Source organism: Antedon mediterranea, chromosome 6, assembly GCF_964355755.1.
Source record: "Antedon mediterranea chromosome 6, ecAntMedi1.1, whole genome shotgun sequence".
Lineage (NCBI taxonomy): Eukaryota > Metazoa > Echinodermata > Crinoidea > Comatulida > Antedonidae > Antedon > Antedon mediterranea.
The window spans coordinates 21,069,163-21,083,487 of NC_092675.1; the positions used below are offsets into that span (position 1 = coordinate 21,069,163).

Below are 14,325 nucleotides of genomic sequence, written 5' to 3' on the forward strand. Positions count from 1 at the left end.
TTAAGTGCTGCTGCACTACACTATCAATCGATTATGTGTAACATATCTACACATACTCTATATTGTGTTTGGGTTGTTGTATACAAAATATTTTCATGTGCAATTTTATAATTGATCGTTTTTCTATTTTAATTTCTACAGTAGTTATTACAAATAACTGAATTATCTAACAATATTTAATAAATTATAACAAAATTATCAATCATTTGAATTAGTCTTACTCACTTTATATAACTGTTTAAAAGCATTACTAATCACAAGAAATATTTGTCACAATGCGCACAATACCATTAATCTTATACTTTCTACATTATAATTAAGATTATTCAGGTTAATTACTCATAAAAAAATAATGCATGAAATTCGTAATACAGTAACGGCTTGCTCTGAAACTGAAAAGCGATAAAGAATGCTATTTCCATTTTCAGTCAAATTGTGGTAAAAACAGTGGGGTTCTTCACGTTCTTCAGATACACTAGTTCAGTAGTCAAAATCAAATATCACACTTACCGTTAGAGAACAGATGTCAACTGCAAGTAGTTCATAAATATAAACGATAAAGATAGTCGACCTATTTCCTAAATATAACTAAACCTAGGCCTAACCCTCTAAATATGCGCTCTAAATAAAAAAAAAATTGTCACTTGGTATCGATCCCTAACGCATAGCCTCACTCATCACTACTCCAGAGTAATCTAGCTCGTCCATTGAACCAGTATTTACTTTTATGAATGGAGAAACAATATGTTATACGTGCACCCTAAAACTAAGCATCATTGTTAACCAACAAATCAGAACTGTGTTAATCTACTCGTGAATGAATATTATGAAATATTACTTAAGCCGCGGCACTGTAGGCCTATGTATGTGTTATGCGCGATTTGAACGATTTGCGCAATTTGAAATTGCGCAAAAAAATCCTTGCGCAATAATTCTTGCGCAATTTAAAATTGTGCAAGGATTTTTTTGCGCAATTTCAAATTGCGCAATCAACTTGCGCAATTTCAAATTGCGCAAGAAAATCTTTGCGCCATTTTAAATTGCGCTGCACAATTTGTAAATTGCGCAAGATAGTTCTTGCGCAATATGACACCTTTGCGCAATTTGAAAACGAACTGTAAATTTTCCCATACATGGCTAGGCTAGGCCTAGGCAGAGGAGTTTAAAATTTAGTATTTTATTATAAATAAATAAGACCATTTCAATGAAGATAATGTTTAATACTCACTTTTTAAGTTTTTAATATTAGTTTAAGCTAGGCCATGTAACCTAGTCAGTATCAGTAGTCCAGACCCTAGCTAGGCTAGAGTAGTATAGCCGGCCGCCCGCGACGCGCCCGCCTGGTGGAACACCACCGCTTCGTTTTCCTTCGTCGGTTCTTCGACGGTATGCTAACTTATAACAATATTTGCACTACTAAAATAAGGAAATGCGATATTTATCTTTAATTTTGAATCATTCTTAGAAATTACTATAAAAATATGGGTGTGCATGATTTCACAATCTGTCGAAAAACCTTGCGCAATTTTCAGATTACTTGCGCAATTTAATACGTTGCTTGCGCAATTTGAAACACATGTTTCAATTCAAATTGCGCAAGGATTTTTTTTGCGCAATTTCAAACCTTTCAAATTGCGCAAATCGTTCAAATCGCGCATAACATATGTATTTTTTTAATGGTTGGCTTCAGTCAGCTGTACTTTTCAGCTCCTTAATTCAACCAGGCCTAGGTAGGCCTAGCTAAGACTCAACAAGTAAGTGGAATTGAATGGAATCTGCTTGACTGCCTGCTGTTGGTTGGCTAAAGAAAGGCATGCTGCATGACACTACTAGGGCCGCCTAGGTTAGATAGGCTAGGCCTAGCTAGGCCCTCTAGCCTAGCCTAGGCCTAGGCTAGTAGGTAGATGAAAGGCTAGCCATCATCATGACTGTCTTTTTGTTTGGACAGTGTCTGAAAAAGCGGAACACAATTTTATAAATGATACGATACGGTTACAATCTAGGTTATAAAATGCTCAGTAAAGGGCATAACATACCTTATTAAATAACAACAGTCCAATTTTATGATATTGTGTAGTTATCAACAATGTAAACAAACAAAACCTCGACAACGTTTCCGCTCTGTATCTCTTGTTTGGGACGGAACCAGCGCTAATATAAACCAGCCAATCAAAACAATGCAATTTGTACCATGTGATTTTTAGGAAGTGCCCGTGTGCGCCCTAGTCACGTGCTTGTTTAAGTGTCTCTGACCTCTCGGCGGGTCACAAGAGGATGACGTCATGGTAAACAAGTTGTGGGGCAGCAGCAAAAGAAGAAGTTGAGAGGAGGTCTGTCATCATTCAACACAAACAAACAACCCAAAAATATTTTTTTAGGTTGATAGTATTTCTATGTAATTGTAGTTTGATTTATTATTAATACCTATGCCTACCTAGCCTTTAAACTAGCAAGGCCGAGCTAGCTAAAAAGGCCCTCCCTACCTAGGCCTAGTAGTAGTAGTAGGCTAGCCTTTACTTTAGAGAGAGTAACATAGTCGAGCCTAGTCTCCTAGACTAGAGAGTGACGTTTAGGTTACAGGTACCGGCGGTAGGCAGGCCTACTAGACCTCTAGGCTAGGTAGGCCCTAGTTTAGTTAGTAGTGATGTGGGCTAGATAGACCCTGCCTTTATATTGCTGACAAATTTGTAGTCTAAAGTTTGGGCGACATTTCAGTTTTATCAAATTTTTTGTTTTGGTTGGATGTAACAGTGCAGTAACTAGCAAATCCATATTTTACTATATTAGACATATTCTTTGTTTAAATGTAATGGTTTTTGTTTCAGATTGAACATGGAATACGATCCCACAAAACGTATACGAGCTTTAGGTGACTATGGATCATCTGTTGAGGTTGATAGTACAGTACCTGCAAGAAGGTATCTTCGATCAGGACAAGAAATGATGCGAATGGTAATTATAAGCTAATGAGACAATTTTAACATTAAAAAAATTTATGCAAATTACCTATGGAGAAGAGTATTTATTAATATTCACCACTTATTGTTACCTCTTTATTGTCACTATTATTAATATTGTCAGTATTAATACTTTATTCTTTCTCACATTTTAGGCTGATGTATATTATGAGGAACACAATTGGCAACATGCTTTTGTTCTGTACACAAAGTTTATAACGTAGGTGGTGACTGAATTTATTGTGGTTAATCAATAACCTTCAGCTGGAGGTTTACTTACCTGGATAAACCAACATTGGCCATTCACTTTCAAGTCTTTGAAGGCAGGTCCCTTCAAGACAATGGTCTTTACCCAGCTAATAATACATAGTTATATAGTATTATTAAACATCCCTGAAGTCTGCTATATCATCCGGTTTCTTGGAAGAAAGTAATTGTTTAAACTAGAAAAAGAACTCTGTTTTTAAATAACAATAAATGAATTGTGAACATTATTGCATGAGATATAGATTTCAATGAATGGAGGAGTAAACATATAATTTATATTTTAGAATTTTTGTTGAGAAATTGCCAAAACATCCAGATTACCAGAATGTAAAGTCAAGCAAGTCAGTGGAGATTAAGAAAAACATGAAGGTAAGTTAATAATATTTTATTAATATCATTTACCATTAAATGATGCATCAGTTTACAAGTCAAGTCTTATAGTCAAATTTTAAAAATAATTTTATAGTTGAGATACTGTTTATTGTGAAATCAGAATCGGAATTTAAAAAGGAAAATTATTCCAAACATAGAACTATGGAACCAAGTGATTACACTCTTGGATTGAGAAAAATGATTTAAAAATAAAAAATTAAAATGTTTAAACCTTTATTTATAGATGATTAAGTTAGCTTTTCCAAGAGCCGAAGAAACGAAAAAGAAACTTCGTGAAATATTCCAAAAGGAATATGAAATATACTTACGGCAAAAGGTATGCTTGACTTCTTGATAGGGTTCTACTGTGTTATGATTCCAATGATAGTGATGGTGTTGATTATGATAACATTGACAATGTTGCTCAGGGATTATAAATACTTCTACTATTATCATTATCAATGCTATATCTTATTTGTATGTTAGAGTGATAATTGCTTTTAATAAAGTTACAGTAATAAAAAGAGTACATTAATATATTTTATATTTATAATCATATAATATGGTAAAATTTGTTTCAGCAACAAGAAGAAGAAGAGGAGGCAAAGAGAGAAGAAGAACATCGTCGCAAATTAGAGGAAGAGAAACGAATTAGGGAGGAAGAGCAAGCAGCGTTAGAACAGGAAAGAAGAAGGATAGAGGAAGAAAAGGCAAAACAAATAACTGAAGAACAACATAGATTATTAGAAGAACAGAAATTGGCTTTGAAGAAAGCCGAAGAGGAACAGAAAATACTACAGCAACAAAGAGAAGCAAAAATAGAGCAAGAAAGACTCGCTGAAAGGGAAAAGAGGAGACCTCCTGTTATAATTCCTGTTATACCTCCAGGTGCACCATCTGGAATGACTTCACCACAGCCTGGAGAAGGCACTATGAATTTCAACTCTGCCGGAGGTGTGCCATCTCCAATGCCTGGTGCCATACCGATACCAGGAATGGTACCACAACCAACTGCACCACCAATGCCAGATGATAAGTAAGTGACATTTGATCTAAAGACTATACAATTATTGGCTTGAAATTACATCTATTTTCTGATTGATAGCTTTAAAGATATATAAATATCTACATATAAAATTTTTATTTTTATAAAAAGTGTCACCATTTGTTACAATTATCTAAACAACTTTAGAAATAAAGTAGGCTTCTCTACTCCACTGAAACAACCTTTGACTGTCTCAGATTTACAAGCTTACCTAAGAAATAATTAATTCATTTACTATTATATTGCAGCATTTCAGCGGCTCCAAAAGTTGACCGTTCAAAGAAAGTTGACAGAAGCAGCAAACCGAGTCACTTGATGCAGGATCCTCCTGCATCGGCACCCATCAATCACTTCGGTTTACGAAGTGTCTTTGTTCCACTAGATGCGGTTCCAAAGTTTCTGGCTTTAGCGAAACACAATACAAGTAAAAACCTTGAAACCTGTGGTATATTAGCAGGAAAGTTGGTAGGTTACAGCACAGTTCTTGTTTGTATGGTTCCCTATGTTGTGTGATGTTTCCATATCTCACCCATGTTATATGATGGTCCTCTATCTCACCCATGTTGTTTGATGGATCCCTGTCTCACAAATGTTGTGTGATGGTTCCATATCTCACCCATGTTGTGTGATGGTCCTCTATCTCAAACTTATTGTGTGATTGTTCCCTATCTCACCAATGCTGTGTGATGGTGCCCTATCTCACACATGTTGTGTGATGGTTCCCTATCTCACCCATGTTATGTGATGGTTCCCTATCTCACCAATGGTGTGTGATGGTTCCCTATCTCACCCATGTTATGTGATGGTTCCCTATCTCACTAATGGTGTGTGATTGCTCTATGCTGATAATCTCTGATATCCGAGATAAGACTGACAAACTTCAGAAGTAGAATGTCCAATAATTTACATTGATAAAGAAGTCTCCTACTCGTGAACATTTTTAACTCTGCTGAACACCCTACCACTCTCTCTTCTCCCTTCCCCTGCTCTCACATCTGACCTAGATGTCTTATATTTCTTTCCATATGAATTACAAATGAATTGTTTATGTTTCTATTATATATAGGCTCGCAACTCTTTCAGTATTACTCATATTGTTGTACCTAAACAAACTTCAACTTCAGACTCCTGTACAGCACTTAATGAAGAAGACATCTTTGACTGTATGGATAACAATGACCTTATAACCCTTGGCTGGATTCATGTAAGATTCATTAACTGATTTGAATAACGATGATAACTAAAATTTTTATTATTGCTTATGTAAATTAAGTACTAAATATGGCATGCTGTTGTAAAAAATACTTATGTAAGTGATTATCGAGTCTTCATATAATAAACGGAACTGTGTATGCACTGTATAGGACCACTTTCACATCAACAAAACTTACACACACTGGGGCACACCGTACAAAACACTAGTATTCATGCCTGCCTCAGTATACTGTATGGGACGTACTCCATGGCATGTGTAAACTCCAGATTATTGTTTGTATATGTTATTACCATCCCTTTCCATCTATCGTTCTGACACTAGTGCAAAGCTCTGTCTACACTATTAAACTTTATGTGACAAAAAAAATGATGTGCCCATATATGAACACTATGATGTCATATCAGTACCATGTTTGGGCATATCACTACCATATTTGAGTACATTACACTTTTCTTTTCGAATTAGTTTGACAGTGTAGACAGAGCTTTATAAGAGGACAGAAATAAGTCTTGGTTTGTTTTTGGTTATGATTTGTTTAATTTCTCCACAGACTCATCCAACTCAGACAGCATTCATGTCAAGCATTGACCTGCATACTCACTGCCCCTATCAGATAATGCTTCCGGAAGCTATTGCAATTGTTTGTGCTCCAGCACATAATCAGTAAGTGCTTTGTTTTCTATTTACTACTGTAATGCTGCATGATGACAGTTTAATTATGATATTCTGTTGCTAGCTTAGAGCCATTGGTACTTTGCTGTTACTTCAACCATAGAGATATTATATCTCTATGCTTCAACATCATTCAATTTTTCTCTATTCTTATTGACTGTATGTGGCTTTTGCCTCAGTTGAACCTTCATAAAGTTGAGCCACCATGCAAAGAATTATGTTGATTGTCAGCCAACAATCTTTCATATGGATTGTTAAATTTCAGTAATGTAATATAACGCTATTCTTCTTGAACATCATCCTCTTAAACCACAGCCTACATCAATTTTAAAACCTGATTTGCATATTACGTAGATCAGGAACGAAACAGGCCTAAAATATTTCAGAGAATTTAACTATTAACTATTTTTATTTTCATTTAAAAAGATGATTATATGTGCTATTTTGCTGCTCTTCCCTTGGTCTAGCAGATTATTTGGTGTAACTTAATCATTACTTTTATTCCACCTACCATTCACATTGTTATTATCTTTACTAAGTTGTTTTTTATGTTACAAGAGGACTAATTTTCTTATCTTGCAGGACTGGTGTATTTTCTTTAACGCCGGACTATGGCCTAAACTACATTTCATCTTGCAAACAAACAGGCTTTCATCCGCATCCAAAACATCCTCCATTATACGACGAACTGAACCATGTGAAGATGAAGGGAGATCTCACAACCATCATAAAAGATCTCAGGTGAAATGGACTATTCCACAAGGGTGTGCTGCTTGAATATTTTATGGCTTGTTGGACAAACGGAACATGGATTGCGATAACACCACCATTGAGGTGTTTGAACATTTTATTGCACACCCTTTTTTGGGATAAATAAATGCTATTTGGTGACTGTACAACAAATGATTTCGATAACACCACCCTTTAGGTGAAATGGACTGTACCGCTGAATCTGCTGCGGGATCTGCTGTTTAAACATATTTTACTAACTATATCTTGATGTTTCGCTCAAAATTATTCTACCATCAGAATGTGAATGTAAGGCTTATTTAGAGAACACAAACTTTAAGTCATTAAATTGCTTTTGTGTTCTCTGTAGACTTACTCAGTGGTTTCTCTCATGTCTTTTACAGGTGTTTTTATCTTGTGTATTTAGCAATATAAGAATAAAAGGCATTATTTGTTTTCTTCACACATAAGTTAAATAAAGTAAGTAAAGTAAATAAATTATTTATTTAATTTAAGCTGCATTAAAGGGGTTTTTTTACTAAATAAAATAAAATATTTTTTATTCAATCAACATAATATTAAGTTTCTATATTTAAGTTCCAAATTTACATTACTACCGGATTCAACTTATGAGAACCAACAGACCAATTTTGGAAAAGTTAAACAGTGAATACGGTCCATTTTAGTTAATTACAGTATCAGACAATCGAGAACATAAACAATGTAAACTAAACAGATATTTAGGTTTTGGTATAAATGTTATTATATATAAAAACTTTATGAGTCGTTGTTTAATAGTAATACAGTGTTAATAAATACAAAGGAATGAGTATAAATATATTAAAACTTTATAACAAACTTTTTTTGGTGTTTACGTTTTTCTAACTCTTACAATTCAAGTATTTCATAACTTTTTACACAAAATTGAAATTATGGAGAACCTTAACTTTTCCTTCATAATACACACAACATTTAATCACCTGTTTGGTCTTTCCGTGCCTCCTTTTATAATTGTTTTGTCTTCTTTGTTATGTATATGGCAGAAATTGAATAAAAAAAAAAAAAAAAATAATCACACAAGATTTTGGTGTTGTGTGTGATAGAGAAAATTACAAATATGTCGCCCTCTTTAGTTTTACCGGTCGCCATCATCAATTATTAGTTTGTTTTGATTTGTTGTTATTTTGTGTGCGTAGAAACACCTTTTTTGTTCATGATGCATGTTAGTATGATTATATTTCGTAATATTTAATATAAGATGATAATAATGTAATTCGTATTCTGTATATTATTATTGTTGGTCATATAAGTTAAAATGTGTAAACCTGTGCATATGCTAGGCCTCTCTCTAGCCTAGGCCTAGGCCTACTACACTAGGCCTAGGCTACTAGGCCTACTAGAATGGCTAGGCCTAGCCTAGTACTACTATATAGTAGTAGCCAGCCAGAACAGCAGGCCTCCCCTACTACTACTACTACTAGCCTAGTGCAAGCCTACCAAGACCACTATCTAGGGCCTAGCCGGTTCAGGTATAGGCTATCTAGTTAGGGCTTGTAAGCTAGTTAGGCACCTGGCTAAGACGAATTGTTGCTGTAGGCCTAGGTGAAAAAATTATTTTTATTTATTTATTTATTTATCTCAAATAGCCGCTTTAGCGTATGTGACGCATGGTGGGAAGTGTTTGGGAGCAAACGTCACAACGCGCACATACGTGACTTGTTGTTTGTATGTATGCATTGTGACTTTTGCTCCCAAATTCTTCCTATCGTGCAATGACGTTCCTCGCGAAATCGAGCTATTTGCAATAAACCTTATGCATGGTTACGTACATGTCCGCCAACTGCCCAATTGGGCCATCCGGCCTTCGAAATCTTTAAAAAACCCATCACTCTAGGTAATGGTAAGGTAAAGATGTCATGAGTAAAACATGATGACGAGAACAAAACTATTTGTGAATCGAACCTACAAAATCACTCGATCCCTAGCGAAACAAATTAGCATTGATCTTTGTATGATTACTGTAAAATGTGCAAGCGTTGACAAACTCTAAACACAGACTTTATTTAACTACAATTATGCAATGTGGGTAACGAACATCCTCAATGGGCCTCAAGCTATTTTTCATTAAAACCAAAAAAGTATATAATATTCTGTTTTAATTCATAATTTTTTTTAGATTGTATAATGTAATTCATTGTATAATTGCAAGCTGACCAATTGCAATGATGGAATCAATGGACATTTCTGGTTACAGTCGTAAAGGCATTGTTTTGTATAGTTACCACGAAATTCCTTATTTTCTCAAAGGAAACCCATACATAACTAAAGGTTACCGAGTCTTCCTCTCATCTGGACAATGTATTCAAAGGTTTGTGTATTTCCCTTAAAATTGAATTAAAGTCAAATATGGTTCAGTACCGGGAGCATGATGGTAAGCTAGGAGAAGTCTAAAATATGTTGGCATGTATGAGCTAGTTGATGGCTATACAGTACAATGGCTTCCATTGTTTGTTAAAACAGTGTGAACAATTTCATTATGTGAACAAATGAATTGAAAAGTTCCTTTTACTGTATATGAAATGTTACACCCTCAAATTTTATTGTCTGTTTTCTTGTAAAATCTTACACTTCCAAATTACATGTGAATACAACTTATATGAAATATGATGCGTACCATCAACTTTTATTTTGTGTTTTACATTGTTTGTACTTCTGAAAAAGAGATACACATCTTAAAACATGAAATACTGTACCTTCCAATTTTTGTGTGTGTTTTAACTATAGTTTGTGCTTCTGGTCAAATGAGACACGCAATGTGTGGACAAACCTTATTACATGACTTTACCTTCCAATTTTATTTTTGTGTTTTATCTATAGTTTGTGCTTCTGGTCAAATGAGACACTCAACGTGTGGACACACCTTATAGGGTTTTTACTCTTTCTGACCTTATCTATCTATGATAGTATTGTCATTATACCCTCCTTCCGTGGTACCTTCATTGATCAAGTCATTTTCTCTGTATTCATTTTGTGTTTCCAGGTAAGTTTAAATTTTATAGAATTAGTTCCTCATACAGTACATAAATAATATAAGATAAACCTAACACTTGCTCCATTTTGACTAATTCATTCCTATAAATATTTACCTTGACTATTGTATAAATACACAGGAGCATTTCAAAATGATTGTACTGTAGTTACTACAATTTAACATATAATTTCATTTACAAAAGGTAGTTTGATGTAATAGATTTATTTGATGTGTCATGCAAACATACATTTTGATCACTTCCTTTACAGTTTTGTATGTTGAGTTCAGCAGGGTACCATCTGTTCTGTTGCCGCTCAGAAGTGGCTTGTAAGAGATGGCTGTGCCTAGATCTAGCAGGGATATCTGTGGGTCTTCTAGGATGCTATTTTCCTGCTGTATTCTATGCATTTTCATGCTTTCCTGTAAGTAATTGTGTAATGTTTCATTAAGCAGTGTCTTTGAAGCTCTGTCTACACTATCAACCTAGTTTGACAATAAAAGTGTGATGTGCCCAAATATGGTAGTGATATGCATGTCCATATATGAGCACATCACATAAAGTTTGATAGTGAAGGCAGAGCTTAAGTCAAAGGACAATGATACTGTATAGTTAGTATAGTTCCAGGGGAGCTGGGTATGAAATTGGCCAAAAATTAAGTTGTGGAATTAAACAATGTATGTACACTTGCATTACAAAAGTCTGGTTTTCGAGTTCATCTTAAATTTGGGAGTAGAATTATACTCAAGCATGGGACGGAGTTTCAATAAAAACTCCCTTAACCTCGGAAAATGTCCCTTATAGTGCATCTACTGTATTTAATTTTCCTGATCTAACATTCATTATTGTAATTCATAGGTATGGCGTAATGTGTACTTAGTACTAGTATGTTGTATGATATTAGCAACATTGTTTCTTCAACTTCATCCGATGTTTCACAAATCTAATTGGTCAACCAAGCGTTTGATAGCCTTTATATCTATGGTAGCCTTTGGCATTATTCCAGTGTCTCACTGGGCTTTTCTGTATGGTGGATTTGACTCTCTTATTGTACAGGTAAATACTCTACTCAAAATACTGAATTATTAAATACTATCTTTTTACAAATGGATTGTTATACAAGCTTTAATTAATATTTTTATTTTTCTAGACTTTTGTACCTAAAATTGTAGTGATGTATATTCTGGGAGTGTTAGCTTTATTCTTCTACGCAACAAAGTTTCCTGAACGCTGTTTTCCAGGTAAAAATTGTTTAAAGAATCTTTTTAGCCCAAAATAATTTTTCAACACCTCAGCCGCAATGACCCTAACAGCTAACTTTGATATCGCCTAGCTAAAACTTAAGCAAGTTTAAGCACACTGGGGTGCCAATACTAGCATTTTTTATGGTGTGCATCCTGGTATGTGTGAAGTTTTGCTAGGCTATGTGTAAAGCTCTGTCTACAATATCAAACTAGTTTGACAAAAAAGTGTGATGTTCCCAAATATGGTTGTGATATCACATTTTTTTGTCACATAAATGTTATAGTGTATACAGAGCTTAATGGTTCATGATTCAACCAGGGAGTTGGATATTTTACAACTCCCTGATTCAACAGAGTTTCATGTAGCGCAGTCAGCTAAACTGGTGGTAGTCACTGTACTGAACTGTGAAAGTCCATAGGTTTTCTTTTGCCCACCACGGTTTTAATCAAATCACCGCTCTCCATGTGTACCAACTGGAGGGTTAGAATACATGTCGGTAGCAACCATCTTTCAGATGAGACGTTGAGCCGTTGGTCCTGTGTGCAATGTGTCTCATGTGCACACAATACATATATATAGTCCGACATTATCTCACTAAAAGAGATGTTGTTTCCAATTTTTAATCTTTTTATCTTTGAAATTTGTATATTTATGTACCTATCCCTTATACTCATTTTGAGTCTTAAGATACTTTTTTATAAGCTTGTACAAATGTTTTACTTGGTGCAATATTTTTTTGTATTTCGATGTTTTTTAAGGGGCAACTGACTCTTTGAGTTATAGTAATTGTTTTGCTTTAGTTGCCCCTAACCATTGTGCTCTGTTTCTGTTCTGTTCTGTATGTGTGTATTGGTCGAATAAATAAATGAAATTAAAGGAAAAGAGTAGGGGATCGTCTCTTGGTGTACTGCTAGTACTAGAACCCATCAATCTACCTGTGTCTATCTACTGTGTAAATCAATCTATAATATTCTGCCCATATCTGACAGAAGAGAATGGATATACTGTAGGCCTTCCTATTTTGAGATCTGCATTCTATTGTTGTTGTTGCAGGAACAATGGACTACATCGGCTCCAGTCATCAGCTTTGGCACATAATGGTAGTGATAGCTTTCGTATGGTGGCATCAGGCAGGCATCTCCCTCATGGAGTTTCGTGATAATTATCCGTGCGAACAATGGTTACCTGATTCCTGACGGAACTTCAATGATTGTTGGAAATACACAATACATGCTCTATCAACGAGAAGTTGCAGTGCGATGTATTAAAATACTGCCTTTTGGTAGGTTTACATGTCTAGCTAAAATCATAGGTTGAGTAGTAGGTGGATTCAAATAAAATAATTTTTATTGCAATCTAAGTAAACAGAGATTGAATTTTACATGGTATAAAATGAACAAAAAAAAAGAGCAGACAAATATAAAATTATATGACAAGGATACATAACATCTAAATAAATATGAGAAATAACAAAATAAATCTAAAGCATAAAAGTAGAAAGGGAATGGGTACAAATTTAAGAAAGGTTAAAATTCAAATAAATGGGTTGGGCTAAAATGATAGTTATATAAAAATAGGTAATTCTAGTATCAAAAATATTTGTATATTTGCAAATAGGCCTAGATTTAATTTATTCAATTTATTTACAGCAATTTACACAATTGGGAGAAAAATTAAGAATTTCAAGTTTACAGAATAAATATGTAAAAACGATAAAGCCTAGCCTACATATGCATTTAAATTATCATCACACTTTTCCTAACCACCTAATTCCTAACCATGTGTACCTGATTCTCAGTCTTGTCTCCACATACATGTATGACAATATCTGCGCAGTATCATAGGAAAATTCTTTAATACAGCATCCCATGTGTATCACATGTCGTGCCTGTATTATGTAAGGTTAGGTTACAGACGTTCACTGAAATAATGTTTTATTTATTTTAATCTGTATGTAATAATAAATTTATTTCTATTTTATATGGAAATACTAAATATTTTCCTTTATTGATGTGTAAAATATCCTAATATTAGAAAAGACACTAAGTTAATAGTTAAATTTTAATGACATTTCATTTTAGTTTGTAAGTCTTTATTTATTAATAGAAATTGTTTAATTTGTTTCTCTATTATATTTCCAAATAGCACAAGAAAATGATGTTAGATTCATTTGTAATGATTTTTAATTCATTCGTAATAAGTTATCCATTTTTGTGCAATGTATACATATGTTTTTGTATTCGTTTTTTAAATAAAGGAATGCGAATTCTAGAGTGGAAGAGAAAATAAACTTTTTTGTTTAAATTACAAATATTCTAGATTTCCTGCCTAAAGCTCTGTCCACACTAGTTAGATGTGCCAAAATATGGTAGTGATATGGCATCATCGTGTCCATATATGGGCACATCACATTTTTTGTCACATAAAGTTTGATAGTGTAGACAGAGCTTAATGTTGTTACCAAAGAACTTATAACACAAGAATCTCCTGTTCTTCAATTTGCATTCAAAACACAGTATCGGAAGTACAGGGTTAAAAGGTCAAACTGGGCGACGCCATTTCACAGCATGGAGCAGCGCCCCCTCCAAACTAGGAAGTCAATTACTCTACCCCTCTAGAGTATTAGCAGATCCCCTCTATGATTTTGACTTTCTAATTTGATGCGGGCGCCCTACTCCTCAGTCAATTACTCTATCCCCCCTAGAGCATTAGCAGATCCCCTCTATGATTTTGACTTTCTAATTTGATGCGGGCGCCCTACTCCATGGCTCACAATGGCGCCACCCATAGCTC

At 34.4% G+C, this 14,325-nt stretch overlaps 3 protein-coding genes across 7 annotated transcripts in view; 2 read left to right on the plus strand and 1 right to left on the minus strand.

Annotated features, from left to right (window-relative positions):
* The window catches only part of LOC140052317 (protein FAM13A-like), a 28,627-nt gene extending 26,499 nt beyond the window's left edge, over nucleotides 1-2,128 (minus strand). For all 3 annotated transcript variants that reach the window (XM_072097819.1, XM_072097820.1, XM_072097821.1), the window contains exon 1: nucleotides 2,037-2,128. The gene's annotated coding sequence lies outside the window, so the exon portion shown is untranslated. The remainder of the gene's footprint in view (nucleotides 1-2,036) is intronic.
* Nucleotides 2,129-2,273: 145 nt separating this feature from the next.
* LOC140052318 (STAM-binding protein-like) lies at nucleotides 2,274-8,247 on the plus strand. Of its 3 annotated transcripts, none has more exons than XM_072097824.1 (10): nucleotides 2,274-2,378; nucleotides 2,826-2,952; nucleotides 3,113-3,177; nucleotides 3,509-3,593; nucleotides 3,841-3,933; nucleotides 4,178-4,632; nucleotides 4,890-5,106; nucleotides 5,708-5,845; nucleotides 6,408-6,520; nucleotides 7,112-8,247. In XM_072097824.1, the coding sequence occupies exons 2-10, from the start codon at nucleotides 2,833-2,835 to the stop codon at nucleotides 7,272-7,274; spliced, it is 1,449 nt and encodes a 482-aa protein (XP_071953925.1). In that variant the 5' UTR covers nucleotides 2,274-2,378; nucleotides 2,826-2,832; the 3' UTR covers nucleotides 7,275-8,247. The 3 variants fall into 3 exon arrangements, with proteins under 3 accessions (XP_071953925.1, XP_071953924.1, XP_071953923.1); XM_072097823.1 differs by having other exon boundaries at nucleotides 2,278-2,330; XM_072097822.1 differs by having other exon boundaries at nucleotides 2,281-2,395.
* Nucleotides 8,248-8,295: 48 nt separating this feature from the next.
* Nucleotides 8,296-13,825, plus strand: LOC140052319 (progestin and adipoQ receptor family member 3-like). The gene is made up of 7 exons (XM_072097825.1): nucleotides 8,296-8,480; nucleotides 9,435-9,626; nucleotides 10,136-10,298; nucleotides 10,559-10,711; nucleotides 11,146-11,343; nucleotides 11,438-11,528; nucleotides 12,586-13,825. The coding sequence occupies exons 2-7, from the start codon at nucleotides 9,481-9,483 to the stop codon at nucleotides 12,726-12,728; spliced, it is 894 nt and encodes a 297-aa protein (XP_071953926.1). The 5' UTR covers nucleotides 8,296-8,480; nucleotides 9,435-9,480; the 3' UTR covers nucleotides 12,729-13,825.
* Nucleotides 13,826-14,325: the final 500 nt, after the last annotated feature.